Source organism: Brachyistius frenatus, unplaced genomic scaffold, assembly GCF_029030835.1.
Source record: "Brachyistius frenatus isolate BFR_SWC_R1_liver_20210118 unplaced genomic scaffold, ASM2903083v1 Contig_268, whole genome shotgun sequence".
NCBI classification, from domain to species: Eukaryota; Metazoa; Chordata; class Actinopteri; family Embiotocidae; genus Brachyistius; species Brachyistius frenatus.
In genome coordinates, this window is record NW_027210867.1 from 95001 (window position 1) to 117500 (window position 22500).

General features: G+C 43.3%; 1 protein-coding gene across 1 annotated transcript in view; it reads right to left on the minus strand.

The window, feature by feature from the left end:
- Positions 1-22500, minus strand: part of igf2bp1 (insulin-like growth factor 2 mRNA binding protein 1) — a 43696-nt gene that overhangs the window by 10174 nt on the left and 11022 nt on the right. The window contains exons 3-5 of the mRNA XM_069721579.1: positions 6972-7020; positions 3568-3619; positions 488-551 (exon numbers count right to left, since the gene is read on the minus strand). Of these exons, the coding sequence (XP_069577680.1) occupies positions 488-551; positions 3568-3619; positions 6972-7020 (165 nt within the window). The remainder of the gene's footprint in view (positions 1-487; positions 552-3567; positions 3620-6971; positions 7021-22500) is intronic.

The following is a 22500-nucleotide window of genomic DNA, read 5'->3' on the forward strand; positions in this document are numbered from 1 at the left end:
TATTTTTATAGGCTAGAAATGGTAGTTATAATAAATTAATCTACTGTCAACGATCCCCAGCAGAGATTCAGGTTGTAGTTCTTATAAACGACCACTCGATGTCAGTCATGTCATCTAGTGGTCATTTCAACAGCCGGCTGTAAATCTCTAACTATTAGATTAGATTAGATTAGATTAGATTAGATTAGATTAGATTAGATTAGATTAGATTAGATTAGATTAGATTAGATTAGATTAGATTAAATTTGACTTTATTAATCCCACAGTGGGAAAATTCGGTCTTTATAACGCAGCTCAGATTACTCAGCGGTATGTTTTGTCACAGGGGTGACACAACATAAATTTAACACAAATAAATATAAATCTGACACGTCAAACATGGTTACAATATCTTTTAAAGACAGCTGAACATGCAGAATATAAATTACAAAAGAGTGGAGGAAGAGAGGGAGATGGAGAAACGTTGAAGAGGGGCGTGGTCACTTACTGCCTGGCGTGCTCCCGGGATGCATATGTAACATTAACCACTGCAGTCTCGCTGTCGGTGTTGACTGGAGGACAGAAAGACACGAGAGGAGGAGGAGACACAAATCAGAGACATGTCCGGAAACTGAACTGTCCATCAGGTGGAACCGTGAGAGATCTTCTTAAATTATTGATATACTGTTCACTTCAAAACACTTTGTCTTTCAAAACAGAAGCAAAATAATAATTTTAAAAAAACACAAAATAATGTGTTTGCAAGTTTGCTGACACAAAACTGCACAAACTATTTATTCACAAAATCAATTTTGAAATATCCTTGTTAGAAAGGAAGAACCCAAACACTGAAATATAACGAAAATATAACAAAGGACTTTTCCTCGAAATAACGAGGTGTGTTTCTACTTCATGTTCCTGCTACTCGAATACATTTCAGGGAAAACAACTTTTCACTACAGGACATTTATCTGGCAGATCTTTTAAAATACAATACATCGCTTCACATTAAAGCTCCAAACCTTTTTGTTGTTGTGAAGAGCTGTTCGCACTTTCACCAAAGACTCGTTTCCTCTTTCTAGCTCACTCTCAGCTGTTTTATTCATCAAACTATTGAAGGTCAACTTGTAAAAATTACCACACTGGGTTTTTTTGCAACCCTTATGAATCCTCTCCTGATCTCTTATCTTCTGATCATTTAGAGGGACTCCACTCTGGGTTCAGAACAACCATCAACCATCATCGCCATCGTTGGTTTGTGAACGTTATGAATCCTCCAGTTCAGATTCTGTCCGTCACCATCTTGTTAGTTCGGAGCGGTTTGGAGCAGGAAGTGACCATATTTGGACAAGCTGGGGGAGGAGCCAGCGGTGGATCTGACCGATCTGATTGGAAACCTGACGATACTACGTCCCGCCCACCGATAGCTGTAACCTGACTGCACCACAGACCTGTCAATCAAACAGACACGCCCCCAAAAACAGGTCTTCTTGAATCTTCTTTTCTGATGAATGAGGGATTATTTTCAGATGGACCTCCAGAAAACTAAGAAGAAGGAGTGACTTTAGCTAACAACACCGAGATAACTGATGGACACATTTTATTCACTTTGGATTTGATGAGAGAAGTTGAATGGGAGTCTATGGAGCCGGAGGCTTTTTGGAGCCGACCTCTAGTGGCACTCGCTGGTATTGCAGCTGAAGACACTTCTGGATCGGAATGATTTTACAGAACTGGAAGCTACGAACACTTTTATATCCAGTCTGTGGTTGGGAACTGCTGGACTGAAACTATAATGGTATATATGCTAGTTCAGATTAGCTCCGCCTCCTGCAGCTCTGACTGTAAAGTGCATCAGTATTAACGATCAAACACTCTCCTGCTAATGTCCCAGTATGTTTTAGAATTGATTTTAAGATTTTACTGTTGACTTTTAAGGCACTTCACAGCCTCTCTCCCTCCTATTTAGCTGACCTGATTGTCCCAAACAAACCTGCCCGTAGTCTGAGATCCTCAGACAAAAAAACCTTCATCTGCTCCAGAGATGCGTCTTAAAACTAAAGGATGACGAAGCATTTTCCGTCACCTTGTCAGAGGTCTGTCTATCTACACTATGTGACCAAAAGTATATAGACACTTGAACTTTACACCCATATCTGATTGCGGAACATTTCCTTCAGAATCCATGGGCATTAATGTGCTGCTATAACAACCTCCTCTCTTCTCGGAAGGCTTTCCACAAGATTTTGGAAGCTGGCTGCAGGTATTTGCGCCTCCTGAGCCACAAGAGCATTTGTGAACTTGGCCACTGATGTTGGGCTCACAGTCAAAGCTCCATTTCATCCCGGTCGTGTTGGACGGGGTTGAGGTCCATTTTTTGTGCAGAGCAGTTAAGTTTTTCCAAACCAAAATCGCAAAATTATGGAAGGAGCAGCCGGAGGAAATAAAGATCTGCAGAGCCAGTGACATCTTTTACATCTCTTCTTAAAACAGACTTTTATCGGCAACCCTTTGCTGATTTTAGTGATCAACTCTTATTTCTTTTATACCCTGTTTTAATTTGTTTTTATGGTTGTTTTATATGATCACTGTTTTGTTAAGACTTGTTAGAATTTACTTGTTGTTTTGTTTTAATGGCTTATTTTATTTGAAGCACTTTGTAACTGAAGTTTAGAAAAGTGCTATACCAATAAAGTTTATTATTATTATTATTATTATTATTATTATTATTATGTCTGGACTGTTTCCCCTCTGACCTGAACGACTGCCGATGTCTCTGTGAAACGATCATCAGCACAAAGTCTTTTATTATGGCTCCATGCTGTGATTAATGTGAGTGTCCAAGAAACATAAATAACAATAATAAACAATAAAACCATTGTGTGGTGAGTGTGGGGATAATTTGCTGTGTTATTACTTTGCATGAACCGTGTGTGATCAGATCTCACTTTACCACCAATTCATGCAGAAAACACTGTTCTCAGAGCTCTCTGGATCGATGGCACGTTGCCAGGTACTGACTCAAAGCCAATCAGCGATTAATATCCTGGGACATATGATAGTGCTGGTTCTGATCCGCCTCAGCTGCTTCCTTCTTTACCTCCAGTGATTGGTGGGCTGGAATATAACTGTCATAAAGCAGCACAGTCCGTTCAATTTCTCTGTTCGTCCTCTTTTTAAGAGACAAAACCTTTGGCTGATTAATCGATTAGTCAGTCGACGAGGCAGCTACTTTAATTATCTCATTATTTGGTAAATAATCTGTTTTGCTTCTAAATGATGAAAACTTGCTGCTTTTCTTTGTCTCAGTGATTATAAATCATCAGTTAGTCTGATAACTTCCTGTCATCTCCTCACTCAGCCATGAATCATCGTCTGTCTCTCCATTGCTGAACTCACGAACACTCGAGGCCGCACTTACACTCGACTGCCGCCTGGTGGCAGCAGAGAGCCGCTCTGCAGCCTTCATAATGGAAAACGCTCTGAGGTGAGCTTTTTTACCTGAGAGCTACTTTTACTGGAGGAAACCAACCACGGGAGAGAAACAGCAGGTCAGAGGTCAGAGAGGGTGAAGATCAGGAGACTCACCTTGTTCACAGTTTTCTACAGTTCCACACTGAGCCAGCAGACCATCCAGCACCTGACACACACACACACACACACACACACACACACACACACACACACACACACACACACACACACACACACACACACACACACACACACACACACAGGAGGAAAAGACAAGGTAAAAATGATGGCGATCAACAGACTCCACATCTAAAAACTAATAACAAATAAATACGTTTTTCTTTTAAAAGATTTAAACCAATTTGAAATGATGGAATTGTACATGTATATGAGAAAATAACTGGATATCACTTATGATTATGTTGAACTCTCTTTTTTCTGAAGCAGCTTATAGTTCATTCCACCTGCACAAACAGGTTGTTTCTTTAACACGACTTTTGGATTTATTTCGATTTATTTAAAAATTGATATGAGGCTGCAGATTAAAGCCTCCCGGACCGGATTCATCAAACCTCTGAGAAAATAAATAAAAACACCCTGAAGAGACACCCAGTTCACTCAGTATATTGTATGCAGCATGGATATATAAAAATAAATTAAACTGAAAGAAAACTCTGTGAAATAGAAACAGGAACATGAGATGTCTGCACGCCTTGAAATCCTCCAATCAGAAACAAGCGAGATTACACTCACTTTGCACATGCTCAGTTCGCGCTCATAAAAGGAGCCACATTTGAAACACATTTTAGATTAAAACGTTTTTTTAATCGGGCATATTTTTCCTCAGATCACATGAATCCAAACAAGTACAATGTTTTTTTTATATCTCAAAAACGTAAAGGCCTCCATAAACTAAATGACATGCTGAGGTCGTGATAATCAGCTGCAGGCTAACGTGTGTGTCAGCATGTCAACGGTCAGACAAAGGACGGACGCGGGAATCACTTCCTCTACTGCAGAGCGAGGGGCGTGGCCAAAGAGGTGGGGAAAGGAGGTGGGCTGCATTTAGAGAAAGAGTAGATTATTATGTCTTCCACTAATTCATCAATCTACTGCTTTGTGTGCAGACGTTTGACTGACTGCACAGAGAGGGACGGCTGCAGCCGATCCCACCCGGTCCATCTGGAGCCGTCAGACCAGCAGCTCAACAAAACAAACATCTACAAACAAGCAAATGACCGGAACAACAACAGGAGACACCAGCGTCCAACATCCTGGAAACAGAAGTCCAACAAGTCGTTGCAGAGACGTCGGGACACTCTCATCATATCACCTCTGAGAGCAGAGACGCATGCAGCTGCAGCTACAACATCCTTCGCACCACCTGCAGCATCCTCTACACCACCTGCAGCATCCTCCATACCACCTGCAGCATCCTCCACCTGCAGCATCCTCCCCCGTCTCCACTGAGCCATCAGCCTGATACAGGTTCTACCTTTCCACTCAGAGAAAATTAAAGTGACCTCTGCACTGGATTTAAATCCACGTTACAACCTTCAGAAAACTTATTCAGTACTTTGTTTCGGTGGTTTAGAACAAAGCAGACAGTCTCTTCCAGTGTTGTTGACACATTCAGGATTACCCTGACAATCCGTTTTAACTAACTCACACACACATTATTCATTGAGGCTGATGGTTTTAAAAGGAGATTGGATTACTCAAAAGTTCCCACTAAAAATGTAGTATGTAAAAGTGTGTCCTCTGTGTGCCCTCAGTCTCCTGGATGTTTAATCACCCTCCTGCTCCTGGAAACGTTTCAGGCTGCTCTGCGGAGAGACGTCGCCCTCGTGTGGACGCAGGCAGAAGGACCAGAGCGGAGGAAGAGACTGAGGAAGAGGAGGGGGGAGCGGACACATGTTCAGATCTCTCTCACACACACACACACACACACACACACACACACACACACACACACACACACACACACACACACACACACACACACACACACACACGTATGGACGCTACAGATCCTCTTGCATTTCTCTTCTTTCGGTTTCGTCTCTTCAGAGCTCGTATTTTTGGAGGAGAAACAGTACAACAGTATTTTTTATATTTCTTGTTAGTGTCTGTCAGCTCGTCCAAACAGGTGTTTAAATTAAACAAAATAATTAAATTAAATAGAAAATAATCCCTTTTTTTTTTTTTTTTTTTTCATTTCTCGAGACCAGCTGGGATTCAACTTTCAGACTTTCAGTTAGTGACAATAATTTATGTTTCTGATGTTGTTAAAGTTTCGTGTCTGCAGCCACGTCAGAAAACAGGAACCGCAGACATGCTGATTTCATTTATGTGTATGAATATGATTTCAGTGTGCAGCAGATGGAGCGCGCTCATCCACGTTAAAACTGGAGATTTAAATTTAATTTTAAAGTTCCTTTTCTAAATGAACACAGAGACTCGTGCAGCAGAGGACGAGCCTCACCTCGCTGCGTGGCCCCTGGGTACACACACACACACACACACACACACACACACACACACACACACACACACACACACACACACACACACACACACACACACACACACACACACACACACACACACACACACACACACACACAAACACACACACACACACACACACACACACACACACACACACACACACACAAACACACAAACACACACACACACACACACACAAATATTTGCAGTGAGGCCGGTCAGGTGGATGACACACCCTCACATCTGACCTCCGGGTGTCAGGGACGCTGCAGAGTCTATCTGAGCACGCTCAGTCCTGTTCACCACCTCTTCATCAACAACCAGTACAACATCGCTCAGTTCAGTGTGTGTCTGCAGGAGTGTGCCACTTGTTTGCACCAAAGTTTTCTACCAAAGAAACCCACCAACAGAAACTCCTGCTGACCAAAAAAACAAAACTGTAAAGGAGAATTTGTTTGCAGTCCTCAGTTCATATATTTTAACTTCCAAACTTGATTTTTGATGACAGTGCAAGGAACTTGCTCTCAAAACTGTTTTTCATGCTGCATACAAAAGACAGAGATGTACCCTCGTATATGAACGTGTCTCCGTATCGACCAACATCTGATCTGTAGTGTTTCATCAACTCTGTCTGAAGAACTTCCTCGTGGCCGAGACAACTTTTATCTTTATCTTTTTTATCTTTATAGTCTGAAGTTTGAGGAAATATTTTCAGAAATAACTCCGTTTTGTTTTCTTAGATTTTCATCACCAGGCACCAGGAAGCTTCATGAATAAAGTTCAACTGGTGTCTGCTGGGTTCTTTAGGAGTCACAGTTTTCGCACACACATATGAATGTGCAGATTGGGGCAAGTTGTGAATTGTTGAACTGCTTTTGGAGAAAATATATCTGTCAATCATCTCTGCCGCAGCTTGTGATTGGCTGGATGTGGACAGCAGAGAAGTCGCTGCCTGTTTTACATCGTTCAGCTTCAGAGAAAAAGGTCTCAGTAAAAATAATACGAACCTCCCACTGCAGGTGAGGGGGAATGTTTCTGATCTGCAGCTTCCTGGTCCTGTGGAGACAAGAAGAATACTTTTAAATAACAGGAAGTGTGTGTGTGTGTGTGTGTGTGTGTGTGTGTGTGTGTGTGTGTGTGTGTGTGTGTGTGTGTGTGTGTGTGTGTGTGTGTGTGTGTGTGTGTGTGTGATGAGGGGGAGTGAAAGGAAGATGAGGCTGAATGGAGGCAGAACGTGTCCTGACAGTCAAACAGGGAAAGAGGAAGAATCGGTTCTGACCAGATCAGCTGCTGCTCAGCTTTCTACCTGTGTGGGAGACAGGATGCATTTCACCTGGTTGTCACGGAGACTACAGCCCGCATCCCGACTCCAGCACGGCAGCTATACGGTACCAAACACGGGAATAGTTTACTTTAAAGTTACCCAGACCTTTCTCAAGTCTACAAACCTAGAGGTAAAAAAAAAAAAAGAATCTTGGTGTCGGTCGTGATGTGAAAACACACATCTGCACCCGGCTGGATCCTTATGAGCCACAGTACTCATCCCCATTGGATCACACATGACCGCCACAGGAGCCCTCCCTTTGTGGGATGCAACACCGTCATCACTTCTACGAGTTCGACGTGTCCACTGCATGTGACAGCCGACAAACTTCCCATGATGCACTGCAGACAGCAACCGTTTCTTTTTTTAACTGGAACTGCGGATGCTCACTTTTATCACATCATGAAATGAGTTTCCAGCTAACAGACACATTCTGCAACAGCTAACAATGTATGTTTGTTCATTTACGAGCGTTTTGATTGGACCATTCATTTCTGCTCTCCTGCTGGATTTTAGATGCGCTCCTGTCTGCGTTTCCGTGGCGAAGCTCCATCTCCCATCTCTCACGGACGGAGGACAGCCGCTGCTTCTCCATCACCAGGTCTTGTGTTTCTGCGTGAAAAGGTCCAGATACAGACGCTTTCCTGTTTTTCTATGGAGCATCTCTTCTTTAACACATCTGGATGTCTGCCGTGACGACGACCCTCTTCTCCACCAAACCTTCAGGCCATTAGCAACATACAGCTCCTCTTCTCCGCCTCTTTATCGCTCCCTAACGGTCTTATCTTCCTAAATCCAACTGGTTCAGTTTGATGTGGCGTTAAATGATCCTGATAATGACTGTTTGTCCACGTGGTGCATTGAGCGCTGCACCTTTCACCTCTGAGCTGCATTGGAAACCACTCTTTACCTTCCATTACCATCTTTATCAACCACCACCTTACTCAACCCAGCGTCAATGGCTTTAAGCCCCCCTCCCACTCCCCCAACCCTAACTCCCAGGAGGCTCCAGCTCTCATGAATAGTCCTTTGTGCTTCTAGAATACCTGACATCCCCCCACCTAAAAAAACACAGCCCTGTGATGCTCCATCAATGACCGTCAGTGCAGTCACTGACTCCGCCCACTAACCCCCACATAAATCAGAGCTGGCTCCACCCCTCCACATGAACGACCAAACACACCACTACATTCAATCGCAGCCAAAGATCCACTTTATCCTCCGCACCACAAACCCCAACCCCCCATCACAAACCCCAACCCCCACCACGACGCCGCCACCACCAGCGATCTGGTTTGACCCCGGCCACCACCACCTGCCAGCCCCACAAGCCTGCATCATTGGCTGAAACCATGGCAACAAGTTGGGAATGGGCAGATGGACGACAAAACAACATGTTCTGCACTCAGTCCGTTTTTTTCCCACTTTTAAATATCATACTTTTTATCTTGATGAGGTCAACCAGCAAAATTATAATACTAAACTTTTTATTTTGAAAAGCTGGCTGTGTAACATCAGTCTGCACTTAATACAACATCTGGAACAGGAGTGTTACAAACACAACAACCTGAACACAGGGACTAACACTAGTGATTTAAATCTGTCTTTGTTAACTATGAATATACAGAAGACCATAGGAGGAAGACGAAAATAAAGCTGCTCCTCCTCCTTACGCCTGACTTGTCATTGATGTGCAGAGATGGAAAGACATTATGGACGGAGCTCAAACATGTCTGCAGCTGAATGGAAGATGTGAAGCTGTTGAGGTTCCCTCAGCTGTGAAGGCATGAAATCCTCCAGAGAGACAAAGAGCCTCAGAGAAAGAGAGAGGTGGTCCGAAAGGAGGAGGAGTAGGAGGAGGAGGAGGAGGGGTCAAAGGTTAAAGGTCAGAGGGGCCCCAGGACCACAGGGAGGCCTGTTCCACACTTTCACAACCAAAAACTGCAACATGGACCTCAGAGAACCTGTAAAACTTGTCAGGAGGCGTCTGTCTACGTCTCATGATGAGAGTATTACACGCTCTCACAGAGTAATACACGCTCTCACAGAGTAATACACTCTCTCACAGAGTATTACACTCTCTCACAGAGTAATACACGCTCTCACAGAGTATTACACTCTCTCACAGAGTATTACACTCTCTCACAGAGTGTTACACGCTCTCACAGAGTAATACACGCTCTCACAGAGTATTACACTCTCTCACAGAGTAATACACGCTCTCACAGAGTATTACACTCTCTCACAGAGTAATACACGCTCTCACAGAGCAATACACTTTCTCACAGAGTATTACACTCTCTCACAGAGTAATACACGCTCTCACAGAGTATTACACTCTCTCACAGAGTATTACACTCTCTCACAGAGTAATACACTCTCTCACAGTATTACACTCTCTCACAGAGTAATACACTCTCTCACAGAGCAATACACGCTCTCACAGAGTATTACACGCTCTCACAGAGTATTACACTCTCTCACAGAGTAATACACGCTCTCACAGAGTATTACACTCTCTCACAGAGCAATACACGCTCTCACAGAGTATTACACTCTCTCACAGAGCAATACACCCTCTCACAGAGCAATACACGCTCTCACAGAGTATTACACTCTCTCACAGAGTAATACACTCTCTCACAGAGTATTACACTCTCTCACAGAGTAATACACTCTCTCACAGAGCAATACACTCTCTCACAGAGTAATACACTCTCTCACAGAGTAATACACTCTCTCACAGAGCAATACACTCTCTCACAGAGCAATACACTCTCTCACAGAGCAATACACTCTCTCACAGAGCAATACACCCTCTCACAGAGCAATACACGCTCTCACAGAGTAATACACTCTCTCAGAGTAATACACTCTCTCACAGAGTATTACACTCTCTCACAGAGTAATACACGCTCTCACAGAGTATTACACTCTCTCACAGAGTAATACACGCTCTCACAGAGTATTACACTCTCTCACAGAGCAATACACGCTCTCAGAGCAATACATGCTCTCACAGAGTATTACACTCTCTCACAGAGCAATACACCCTCTCACAGAGCAATACACACTCTCACAGAGTATTACACTCTCTCACAGAGTAATACACGCTCTCACAGAGTATTACACTCTCTCACAGAGTAATACACTCTCTCACAGAGTATTACACTCTCTCACAGAGCAATACACTCTCTCACAGAGTAATACACGCTCTCACAGAGCAATACACCCTCTCACAGAGCAATACACCCTCTCACAGAGTAATACACGCTCTCACAGAGTATTACACACACAGACAAGAGTCCCGTTAGCTTCCTGTTCCTCCACCTGCTCTGGGAGGAGGAGCTTAACAACCCTAGCAGCAGTGATTCTCACCCTATTAAAACACACACATTACACACACTGGAACAAGGCGGCCAGGTTTTGTGTGTGTGTGTGTGTGTGTGTGTGTGTGTGTGTGTGTTTGAGTGTGTAGTGTGTGTGTGTGTGTGTGTGTGTGTGTGTGTGTGTGTGTGTGTGTGTGTGTGTTTTGAGTGTGTAGTGTGTGTGTGTGTGTGTGTGTGTGTGTGTGTGTGTGTGTGTGTAGTGTGTGTGTGTGTGTGTGTGTGTGTGTGTGTGTGTGTGTGTGTGTGTGTGTGTGTGTGTGTGTGTGTGTGTGTGTGTGTGTGTGTGTGTGTGTGTGTGTGTGTGTGTGTGTGTGTGTGTGTTAGTCGTGTCTCTTGTATGTTTGACAGGTTTGACTGACGGGCGCTACGAGTAGTTTCACAGACTGAACCAGCTGAATGTTCATCTGTGCTGGAAAATATTTTTACACTCAGAATTATTTCATATTTGTTGGAAAAAGGTTTCAGGAATCTGCTGCATCAAATCAGACAGAAAGAGTTAGTGTGAATATATCAGGCTTCAAATAGAGTCAAAAAGATAAATAAAAGAATTATTTTTTTTGAAACAGACACACAAACTCATGTATGCTTCCTTTGTTTCTGTGTGGATTATATGAACAAACAATAACAAAGGAGCTGTGTGCTATCAGAGCTAAGCTAAGATAACTGGGTGCAGGCAAATATCTGGAGTAAAAGATAATTAACTGTATTTAATTACTGGTAACATACTGGACTACTTTGGTGTCACGTGTCACCGCTGTTTACCAAGCAAGTGAGCTCACCTCCAGAGAAACATGGAGTCCGGTGTGGAGATTACCTGCGCCCACAGCACAGAGTTAATGTTTCATAAGAGCAATCCAGCCAGCATAAAAATCACAGATGAATATTTTATTGCTAAAGTTGAGGAGTTTCATGGAGAGAGGCACCCAAATGTGCTGTACCAAGATCATCACCTTGGCTACCCTTTGACCCCGCTGGGTATAAACATCTCCCACTGACCTCTGGCTCCTCCCACTGACCCCTGACTCCTCCCACCAGACCCCTGCAACCAATGTCATCACCACTGGTCTACCAGCTGCTGAGTTGGCTGAGTTTCAGCAGGTAAATTTACACACTGCATGAATGAATGCTGGTGAAGAGAAACTTTGTGCTCATGTGTGTGTGTGTGTGTGTGTGTGTGTGTGTGTGTGTGTGTGTGTGTGTGTGTGTGTGTGTGTGTGTGTGTGTGTGTGTGTGTGTGTGTGTGGAGGGAGGTGTGGGGTGGGGGGGGCAGTCTGCTACAGGTGATTGCAAGATGTGTTTATCATGACATCAGAGAGGCAGTGACCTCACAGGTGCAGCCAGGTTTTACCTGTATTTTAACAGGTCATCTTATTGTGTATCCCCCCCATGTTTTGCTGGAGTGACAGATCCAGACTGTAGCTGTGCGGGAGCTTTAAATAGACAGAAGGAAGGAGTGGGCAGCAGCAGCAGAGCCAGCGCATCAGTCGGTGGAGGAAAGTGTGTCAGCTGCCAGCTGCAAAAACGTGCAAATGCACAAGTGTGAGAAGAAGTGTGTTTTTAAAACACACACTGAATAAAAGGCTCTCTAAAGATCTAAAGATGTCACAGACGTTAGATGTCAAAATAACATATCACCAGCTTTGTTGATTTTTTTTTCAAGATGAAAAAAGTGACTGCAACTCCCTCAGCATTTAGATTACCTTCAAAATGTACTGTGATGTTAATGTACCTGGGAAGCTGTCTTCAGCAGCCAATCAGAGCTCTGCTACATTCACACACAGCTGTACCTGTATGTTCTACCTGTATGTTCTACCTGTATGTTCTACCTGTATGTTCTAGACAACAAGTCCACACTACCTGTCAGCCTCAGACATGCTTCCCTAGCAGAGGAGAGTAAAAACAGAGACCTGCAGAGACAGTTTGCCCTGTGAGAACTGTCATCACTCCCCCATTGGTCCAAATTTATAGGGGAAAGGTCACGTCACTCACAAGCTGCAATCCCATTGGCCCGCTAAACCCAGTTATGAGAGGATCTTGTCCAATCAGAACTTAAGTCAGCGGTCTGACGTTCATGTTTTGTGCAATGGCATTCAACTATACTGTGTGAACCATAAATATCCTTTCAGTTCAGCACTTTCACTTCCTTATTTTTCAAACATCATGATTTTTAACAAAAAGGAGTTTAAAAAAAAAAAAAAAAAAAAAAAAAAGGAGCTGTTTACTATGACGAGTAGTTTGGAGCAAAATATAAAGAAAGTTCTAATGAGATATTTAATCATTTTTACTGACCACTTTTAATATTACAGTTTATTTTTTTAATGGATTTTTTTTTTTTTTGTAGTGACATTACGAATAATATTAATAACCTAATCTGTGTAATATAACAGAATAGAGGAGTAGGTGTGTCTCCTTAAAAACCAGGTTTAACCCTCCGCTGTGCAGAAGACTGGAATCCATTAAGGGGGGAGGGGAGGGGAGGGGAGGGGGGCTGCAGTAGGCTGTGGGTCAAAGTTCAGGTTCTGTTCCCCAGTCTGACCCCGCCTGCAGCTCGCGCAGACCTCCATTTTAGAGATTGCGAGGGTCTCCATTTTGAGACGGTGAACAGACCGAGCCTGAGCTCGCGCGCAGTCAGAGCGGCTTTTTCATTTAAAAAAATAAATCAATCAATCATAAAAAAAATAAATCATAAAAAAAATAAATCATAAAAAAAATGCTGAACCATCGTCAGAGTCCAGCTCGCGGTGGTTCTGTTGGAACGGCGGGAAAAGCCGCGGCCGGTGTCATTCAGACCCGGTCCGTCCAATTCACGTCATTCCGGGAGCAGCTCGGAGGCCCGGGCTTCACGCTCCTCCGGTGATGAGGAGGAGCGATGAAGGTCGCAGAGAAACAGAAGATCTGCTGGTGATGAGCTCCATCTTCAGCTCAGCCGCCCCTCCTCCCGCTTCCTCCCCTCCCTCCCTCCGCTCGCCATTTTGTGTTCCTATAGCCATTTCATGTCAGGGGCGCTGCCGGGGAACAGAGCCCGCAGCCCGGCGGTGGTTCCCGCTAGGAACCCGCAGTGCGATGTCCGAGTGAGATTCAGACTGGTCCTGCTCATGAAAGGGGACATCAGAGGACATAGGACAGGTCTCAGACTGCCCTCCGCTCACAGGAAGTCACGGCGGACTCTGTCCTTCAGCTCTCATCAGACTCTCCGGTGAATTTAAAACAATCACTCATTTTCTGTCGCTTTTAAAACTTAATTATTGTAAACGACACGAGCTGCAGTGAGTGAGGGACACGGAGGAGGGTGAGGGACAGGAGGAGGGACACGGAGGAGGGTGAGGGACAGGAGGAGGGTGAGGACACGGAGGTGAGGGACATGGAGGAGGGTGAGGGACACGGAGGAGGGTGAGGGACTCATCTTGCATTGTTGAGTTTAATACAAATTATTCATCACGAAAAAGACGAGGTTGTGACATCCGGTCCGCGCGGCCTTTCAGTCCCGGACGTCCTCTGGTCAAACTGTCCCGAGGACCGGCAGCTCACCGAGACGCTGCATGTGTCGGTTTGAGGACGGTTAACGGCAGCTTCTCCTATAGGCTGCTTCATGTGTGCAGAAACAAACGTGTGGGCGGGGCCAGAGTAACACACACACACACACACACACACACACACACACACACACACACACACACACACACTCTACATACTTACATGTGAGAGCCAGTGAGCGGCCATCTTGACGGGGCAACGCCCATTTACTACAACGAATGTGCGGTCACATGACAGCGGAGAATTCACCAGAACACAGCACGTACAGCCCATGGAGGGGGGGGAGGGGACATGCGCCATTACATGAACATGGGATCATTGTGTTGGTCGTGTGTGTTTTCAGTCAATAGCCCCGTAAGACAGTGTGTGTAGTTGTACATCATGTCCTGGTTGTAATGGCAGAGAAAGAAGTGAAATGTTCGCTGTGAACAGTGTCACACGTCTCCGGGCGCGCGCCCGTCACTTTAAGTCTCCACACAGACCCAACGCAAACTATTTATTTTTTATTTTTATTTGTTTTTAACTCATGTAAAGAAGCGCGCGCAACTTGGGGGATCGTCCTTAATTATCTCGACACCGTATTTATTCGCGCGCGCGCACACCTTTCACCGCGCGGCCTGTGCAAAAGGAGGCGCGCGAGCGCGCCCCTCCATTCATAAGTGCGTAAAAACTACTCGGGAGTTACTACAGCGGCGCGAGAGAGGGGCGGGGCCGGCTGGTGCTACAGCCCAGCGCGAGGGAGGGAGGCAGAGGAAGGAGGGGGAGGGGAGGGGAGGGGCGATACTATAGAATGTGTGCGTGAGTCCTCGGCCACAACACGGTTGTTTTAGTATGGCGGCGGAAGGAACAGGACTTCCTGTGAGCGTCGGGTGGAGCTCGCTTTTAGAAACCCGGCAGCACCGGTGAACCCCCGCGCTGAGCTCCGCGCGAGCCAGGTGACCGTGGAGGACTGAATGAAGGACGGAGGACACGTCCAGGTTCACAGGACCAGGAGCTGCTGGGGTTTCTAATGGAGCTGAAATGTGTCAGAAAGCTGAGCGATGTCGGTTAAAGACAGATTCATTAAATGTGGTGTCACGTTCACAAGTTTAATGCAAAGACTGATTATCTTCGGAGTTTAAAAGATTATCTTTAACCTCAGTAAAAAAAAATAATAATAAACAGAATGAAACTCCAGCAGTAACATGGCGGCTGAGGTTGTAAGAGCTGAACATACTCCATCTTTATAACTTCATAACGTCTCAGAGCGAGCTGACCTGAACCACAGGAAACGGCTGCAAATACAGGCTTTAAAAACATCTCCATGTGGTTCTGGGGTCATTAAAACGCGTTTTCATAAATCCTGAAGCTGGAAGAATCACCGAGAACATAAATTCAGATTTATCATCTGACAGGACTGTTTCCTGAAGAAGAGCCACACCACGTGACCTCCACATTATTAAAATTAGGTTTATGTCTAAGAGTTTAAAGGAGTAATGAGGTAAACAGTGATTTTAATTACCAAAACTGATCAGATGTATTATTAATATAAACTGCAAAATATTTTGGATCTTTTTTTTCCTGTCTCTTTTTTGAAACAATAAATGTATTGAAGACAACTGGAACAGAAAATGCAACAGCAGGAAAAATCTATTAGGAAATAATATGAAGATGCATCACAGACAAATACATATGAATAAAATAATCTTCTTAATGTAGTGAGAAGAGAGTAACAGCAGCTACACACCAACTCACTGGATAAAATGTCATTTCTCAGTCATTCCTGCTCTGATTGCCTACTAATTATAAAACAATAATCTGATTTAAAAAAAAAAAAAACATCAACCTAAAATTGAGCTGACAAGTTTTTACAGGAAGAATTGTGGAGGACTGAAAAGAAGCACTGACACAGACTCACACAGTAAACATTCTGCTTTTCATTATTTTAACATTAACTTGTGATCAATAGGTTTGTCAGAACTGACATATTTTTTTAGGGTGCTTTTGAAAAGTTATGAATAATATGTAAAAGCTACAATATACAATAAATATAAACGAAAAAATAAAACAACATTCGTTAAATACATTTTCTGTTAAAATGTATAGGACTAAAACAGACCTTATTTGTTTTACTAAAGTATGACCACATAGAAGAAATGTCATTGTGTATTTTCAACATATTAAAGCAGCTGTTGTGTGTTTTTTTTATGGCTCTATAATTTCTTCTCCATAAACATTTTCAGTCTTCACAATGTTTCTGAGATTACAAAAAAAAAAAAAAACCGACTGGACTTTTTGAAATTGAAGAAGCAGGAAACTGAAGGGAAAGGTGGGAGATGTGGTTTTAACATGGTGTTACATGGTGTGAGGAGTCACAGCTGAAACTCTGCAGGTGATTGAAACGTGCTGGAAAACAACGTTTAGATGTAAAAGACACGTTTAGTATTAATTGATTTTTAACATCAGTTCAATGTTGAGTGATGAAGGTGAAGTCCAGACTATTCACTGACTTTAATACTTTTACATTATGTCCCTGTCTCCAATTAATGTCGTGATAAAGTGATCAAAAAATTTATTTAAATCAAATTATAATTATTTAAGTAAGCAGACCTGCAGGGGAAGTTCTATACATTTAGACAAATAAACATTTTTATGGTACATCTTTTTATACCTCAGAATTTCCTGAGGTATTAAATAATTTTCAGGATATGATTGTGGTGGATTTATTGATTGATTGTTCAGAATTAAAATCACAAAAAGTCAACAGAGACCATCCGCGGCTTAACGGCAGCACGCGCCGTCATTTCTTCATCAGCACACGGCTCGGTCGAACCAAACAAGAGAAGCAAAGCTCGGCTTTTCTTCTCTTGTTTTAAACCCATTTCTGGAGATAATTCAGTTCGGGTGGAGAATGGACCGGCCCGGCCCGGCCCGGCCCGGCCGGCCCGCCCGGCCCCGTGGCTCCCCTCCGCGAAACAAAATGGGGGAGAAGGAGGAAGACGGGAGAGAAGGAGGGAGTTCCTGCTTTGTCTAAATGAGAGCGAGGGAGAGAGTGTGTGTGTGTGTGTGTGTGTGTGTGTGTGTGTGTGTGTGTGTGTGTGTGAGTGACGTCAGCCTCCGCTTTGTTTTGAACCGGTGAGGAACAGGGTGGGACCAAGAGCAGCCAATGGAAGAGCAGCAAGGAAAGGGGCCCGTCTCTTCGAGCGCGCGCGCGCGCGCACACGCGCACACACGCGCACACACACCACTTGGATTTCATCTCTGAACAGCAGAGGGCCGTCTGAGTCACTCTGCAGAGCTTCTGACAATGTTTCAGTGTAAATGTGATTTATTCATTTATGTTATTTATTTAAAAGATAAATTAAAGGTCATCGTTCATCCAGTGGAGAAATAATCCGATAAATGAAAAGTGTTCATGTAAACAGCAGCTGCAGAACTAATGTTAGTACAGTTTAATATACAATAACATCATGAAGTTATTACCAACAACAGTTTTCTTTCTTTCTCTCACTCACTCACTCACGCACAAACACGCGCGCGCACGCACGCACCCACTTGTGTGGGGCCCAGAGCAGACCGTGATGAGGGGAACTCTAGTTGAGTATATTAAACTAACTACACACATTTTAATGGAAGTCCTGCAAGCCTGTGATTCTCTGATTAAATCAAAGTTTGTTTTCTCTTCCTTCCATATTATTTCATTAATGCAAATATCTGTACAATTAAAAAAAAAAAACAAAAAAAAAACACAACAAACAAACAAACGAAACGACTGATTTTTTTTCTGTTGCTAAAATTTGTCAGGGAAGGTTTTTCATAAAAACAAAAACAAAACAATGACTCCCTTTCAAGGAAACGTCTGCTGATTACAAAACTACAGTCCATTATTGTGTGTGTGTGTGTGTGTGTGTGTGTGTGTGTGTGTGTGTGTGTGTGTGTGTGTGTGTGTGTGTGTGTGTGTGTGTGTGTGTGTGTGTGTGTGTGTTGCAAACTGGACCATGATGTCACCAAGTCATGCATCAAGATGTTAAAGGGAGATTTAAGGTGACCTTAAAAAAAGAAGCATCTTTGCTTCTTCAGCAGATGAAAAATAAAAAAACAAGAAAATCATCAAAGTAATTAAAACAATACAAAATAAAACATTTATATTTATAAAAAACACATGTTTCATTCAAATGTGAGTTAAACTGCATTTGACTCTAACTGAATTATGACTGAAAACAACGGCTGCCAACTCACTGGATGATGAATTATTCTGCGTCACAGCAGGAACCTCAGCTGTTGTAGAAATGTGGTGTACTTATAACACAAATCAACTAACAAGTTATTAAGAGCAGTTTTAAAAATCAATAAGTGAGCAAATGGGCAGAAAAATACATTAAAAATGACTAGAATATTTTTTATATAATTTTTAAAAACCATTAACTTTTGTAGAACAGCCTTCTTCCAAATACATTAAAAAAAAAAAAAATTCGTTTTAAAAGAAAGTATATTTTTACTTGGAATTTTTTTTTCCTCAACAAGACTTTTAATTTTAATTTTAAGGAAATAATCTGAACTCAAATGAGCACACAAAAAAAAATGTGGACAACAAAACCATAAACTGCACACGGAAAGTTTCAGCAGCACAAAGCACATCATTAAGTTCAGGGTTGAGGTGCTTTTACATGTTTGTGCTACTGATGATGAACTGCACCTCATTCATCTGAAGGTTCACTTCCTCTTAACATCGGATTCAGTAATTAAAATAAAATGTAGTTAAACATGAACACGTTAAAGATTAAACCAGTGGTTCCAACCTGTGTATATAACCATATCAACAGTTCACGTCTCCGAGTCGTGAATAAACGAGTTTCCATCTAAACTTCTCGCATGGTTTCATTTCAACAAACTTTCTGATGATCTGATATCTCAGAGAAACAGTGCAGAAAACACAACTTAGTTTTTCCTTCTTTCCTCCCAAATATTCATCTGATGACCACATTCATCCCTGAAAACTGGAGAAACTCACAGCTCCGCCTGCAGAAACTCCAACAGCAACGTGCTGCTGACACGCTGATGCTGCAGAATCAATAATGTGATGATCTGATGACGTCATACAGAATCACTACGGGCCGGCTCTCTCCTTTCTTCTACAAATTTGGGCCATAATCAAAAAAATCCAAATCAAATATGGACCGGTGCTGAAGATCTCCTCTCAGACACTCAGACATCTCTGAGAGTCGCCTCCTGCTACAAACAGTAAATATGAAGTCATGATGCCAATCAGAGGCTTTAAATCACTATAAATACTCCGGCTGCCGACTTCCTGCCTCTCAAACCAGGACGAGTCTTTTTATGAACACGTCCAACTGTCACCGTGTTTCCTCAAAGGCCATCTAACATCACAATGCAGCGCTGCAACACACACACACACACACACACACACACACACACACACACACACACACACACACACACACACACACACACACACACACACACACACACACACACACACCACGTGAGCAGTGCAGTGGATGTGATATGGCACACCCCCGGACTTGCACACACCCCCTTTGGAGGAGGGAGGAGGAAGACGAGAAGGAAGATGAAAGGAGGAGGAGGAGGAGGGGCTCCTCAACCGCTCCTTCTCCTCTTCCTCCTCCCTCCTCCCGCTGCAGCTCATACATGTCTGCAGCAGTGTGTGCATGCGCGCGCGGCCGCAGCACATGCCTGTCAGACATGTGACCAGCAGCCAGAGCCTCCATTTTAACTCTTTGAGTGTAGCAGGAGAGGAAGAGAAGCAGGGAATTATGGGATGGAAAGCAAACTGAGCTCAGAGCTGCAACAGGAACCAGCTGCAACAGGGTGAAGGAGCGCGTCTCTTAGCGCCGGTGGAATCAAAGCGGCTGCATCCCATCGTTTTATCCTAAAAATAACAACAGAGGAGCGTTTTCCAGCGAAACCTGCAGAAGTTCCTGAGAAGCAAAAAGTCCAGATACTGTTTCAGGGTTCAAAGTTCATCAGCAGCTTCTGATTTCAGGTTCCTTCCTGCACAAACGAAGGCTGAAGCCTCTTCATCAGCGCTCCAACAATCTCTTCCGGAGACGACGGCAGCGGAAACATGAAAACATCTCAAAAACACTTGTTCTTCAAAAGGAAAGTGTGACTTCCTGTCACACGTCGCTGGAAGAACAGCAACCTTCATCATACTGCAGCTCCTCAGATTTTCAAAATAAAATGACGAAGTTACAGCGCAGTGATGTGTTATTGGAACGTCCTGGAAAGAGTGCACCCGTGTCACTGCCATTGAGCACATTAACACTCGTCATTTTAAACAGGCACGATGTCGCAGCCCCGTCGTGAATGAAGCGGTCGTCGGGAGTGATCGTGGTCGTCAGGCGCCATGTGACCATCAATGGATGCTTTATGTCCTGCAGGAGTCACAGTCACCACTCACAGACGTGTTTCACGCACAACGCTGATCTGGCAGCTTTTCAGAATTTAAAGTGACAAAATGAATGAGTGATTATCTTTTGTGCCCTGGAGGCGGAGCTTGTTGGAGGGTGACTGAAGACTAAATTAGTCGCTGTATTTCACAGTTTTACTTCTGATAATCACGTGAAAGCGCCTGTACAACGTCCTCTGTGGTCGTGGAGGTGTCTTCATAGATGACACTGCTGAGTTGCATTCTGGGAAATGTAGGATACACAACTTTCCCAACAATAACGGTTCACTGCCGCTAACTTTGGTTGAAGGACAGTTTAAAGTTCACAGCAGCGTCATTGAACCAAAAGAAAACATTTTGACATCTAAAAGTATATACTTAAAAATGTGCACGCCTTATTTATTTTTATTTTATCTTATGGTTTGTAGGTAGACGTGTAAATAAATATAGAAGAAGCACCTCCATTGTTGTGAGTGGTGTTGAAATATAATAACTTCTTTATATAATCCTAAATTTATTTAATTAATTCATTATCTTTTTTTTTCTTTATTATGGGACAGTTAAAGAAACAAAAATTCCCTGCTTCCACTTATATATATATATATATATATATATATATATATATATATATATATATTTATATATATATATATATATATATAAAATAAAAAGCCTCAAGAATGAAAATGTGTTTTCTAAAAAAACAAACTGTTTTCATGTTGAAGAGATTTTTAGATTGAGAGTGAAAACTGCTCGTTCAGCAGAAAAAAAACATTCAACATGTCTCAGCTGAAGAAGACGGAAACCGTGTCACGGACGTCACGGCTGCTAGAAGACCAGCAGAGCTTTTTATTTTAAAGGTTCTTCTTGTAGAAACAAACGTAAGTTCTACTACAGAACTTTTGGAGGTTTCAGTTATCTGACTGACTCGTGTCCTGAAGAACCGAGAACCTCAGCAGGAAAAATAAACAGAGACAATCTGGGTCAAACAGACAAAGTGCTACACACACGCACGCACACACACACACACACACACACACACACACACACACACACACACACACACACACACACACACACACACACACACACACACAGGAAGTTCTATATGCGAAAGAGCAACTACAGAAATGCCTCCCGGCCAATCAGAAGCCTGGGTGCCTTATTGGCTCCTTAATCTCCAGTTTCTTTCTCATTGCTGAAAATATATCAAGAAATAAAGTCCAACGGGCAAAGGCCTCACCCCTCTCACACTCTCACCCCTCTCACACTCTCACCCCTCTCACCCCTCTCACACTCTCACACTCTCACCCCTTTCTCCCTCTCCCTCTCCCACTACTATCTCGTGAGGGTGGTGTTTTGGTTGGTTGTAGAAGCTGAAAGGTCACGAAGAGTAAACAAAGACAAAGAAGGACGAGACGAGGACGAGACGAAGACACTCAGGAATGTCTTTCAAACTTCTTTTTTTTCAAAATCTCCTCATTTCTCAGCGACGAAGAAAATCTGTTGTGTTTAAGGACTGATTTTTTAACATGAACAGCTTTAAAAAGAATTAAAAATATAACGAAAATATATCCAAACTGAGCTGGTAAAAGTTGGACCCCAAAACAAATGAAAATATGTGTACTTTGTGTTGTTGGTTCACTTCCTGTAAAATCCACGTCGGTGTGGCGATGACGTGAGCTCGGTGCCGTTCACCGAGCGGAAGTGGAAGTGGGAGTGGAAGTGGAAGTGGGAGTGGAAGTGGGAAGTGGAAGTGGGAGTGGAAGTGGAAGTGGAAGTGGGAGTGTAAGTGGGAGTGGAAGTGGAGGAGCTGCAGGAAAATGTTTGCAATCAATTCAGTTTTACTTCCAGCAGCAGAGACGACGACTTCAGTATCG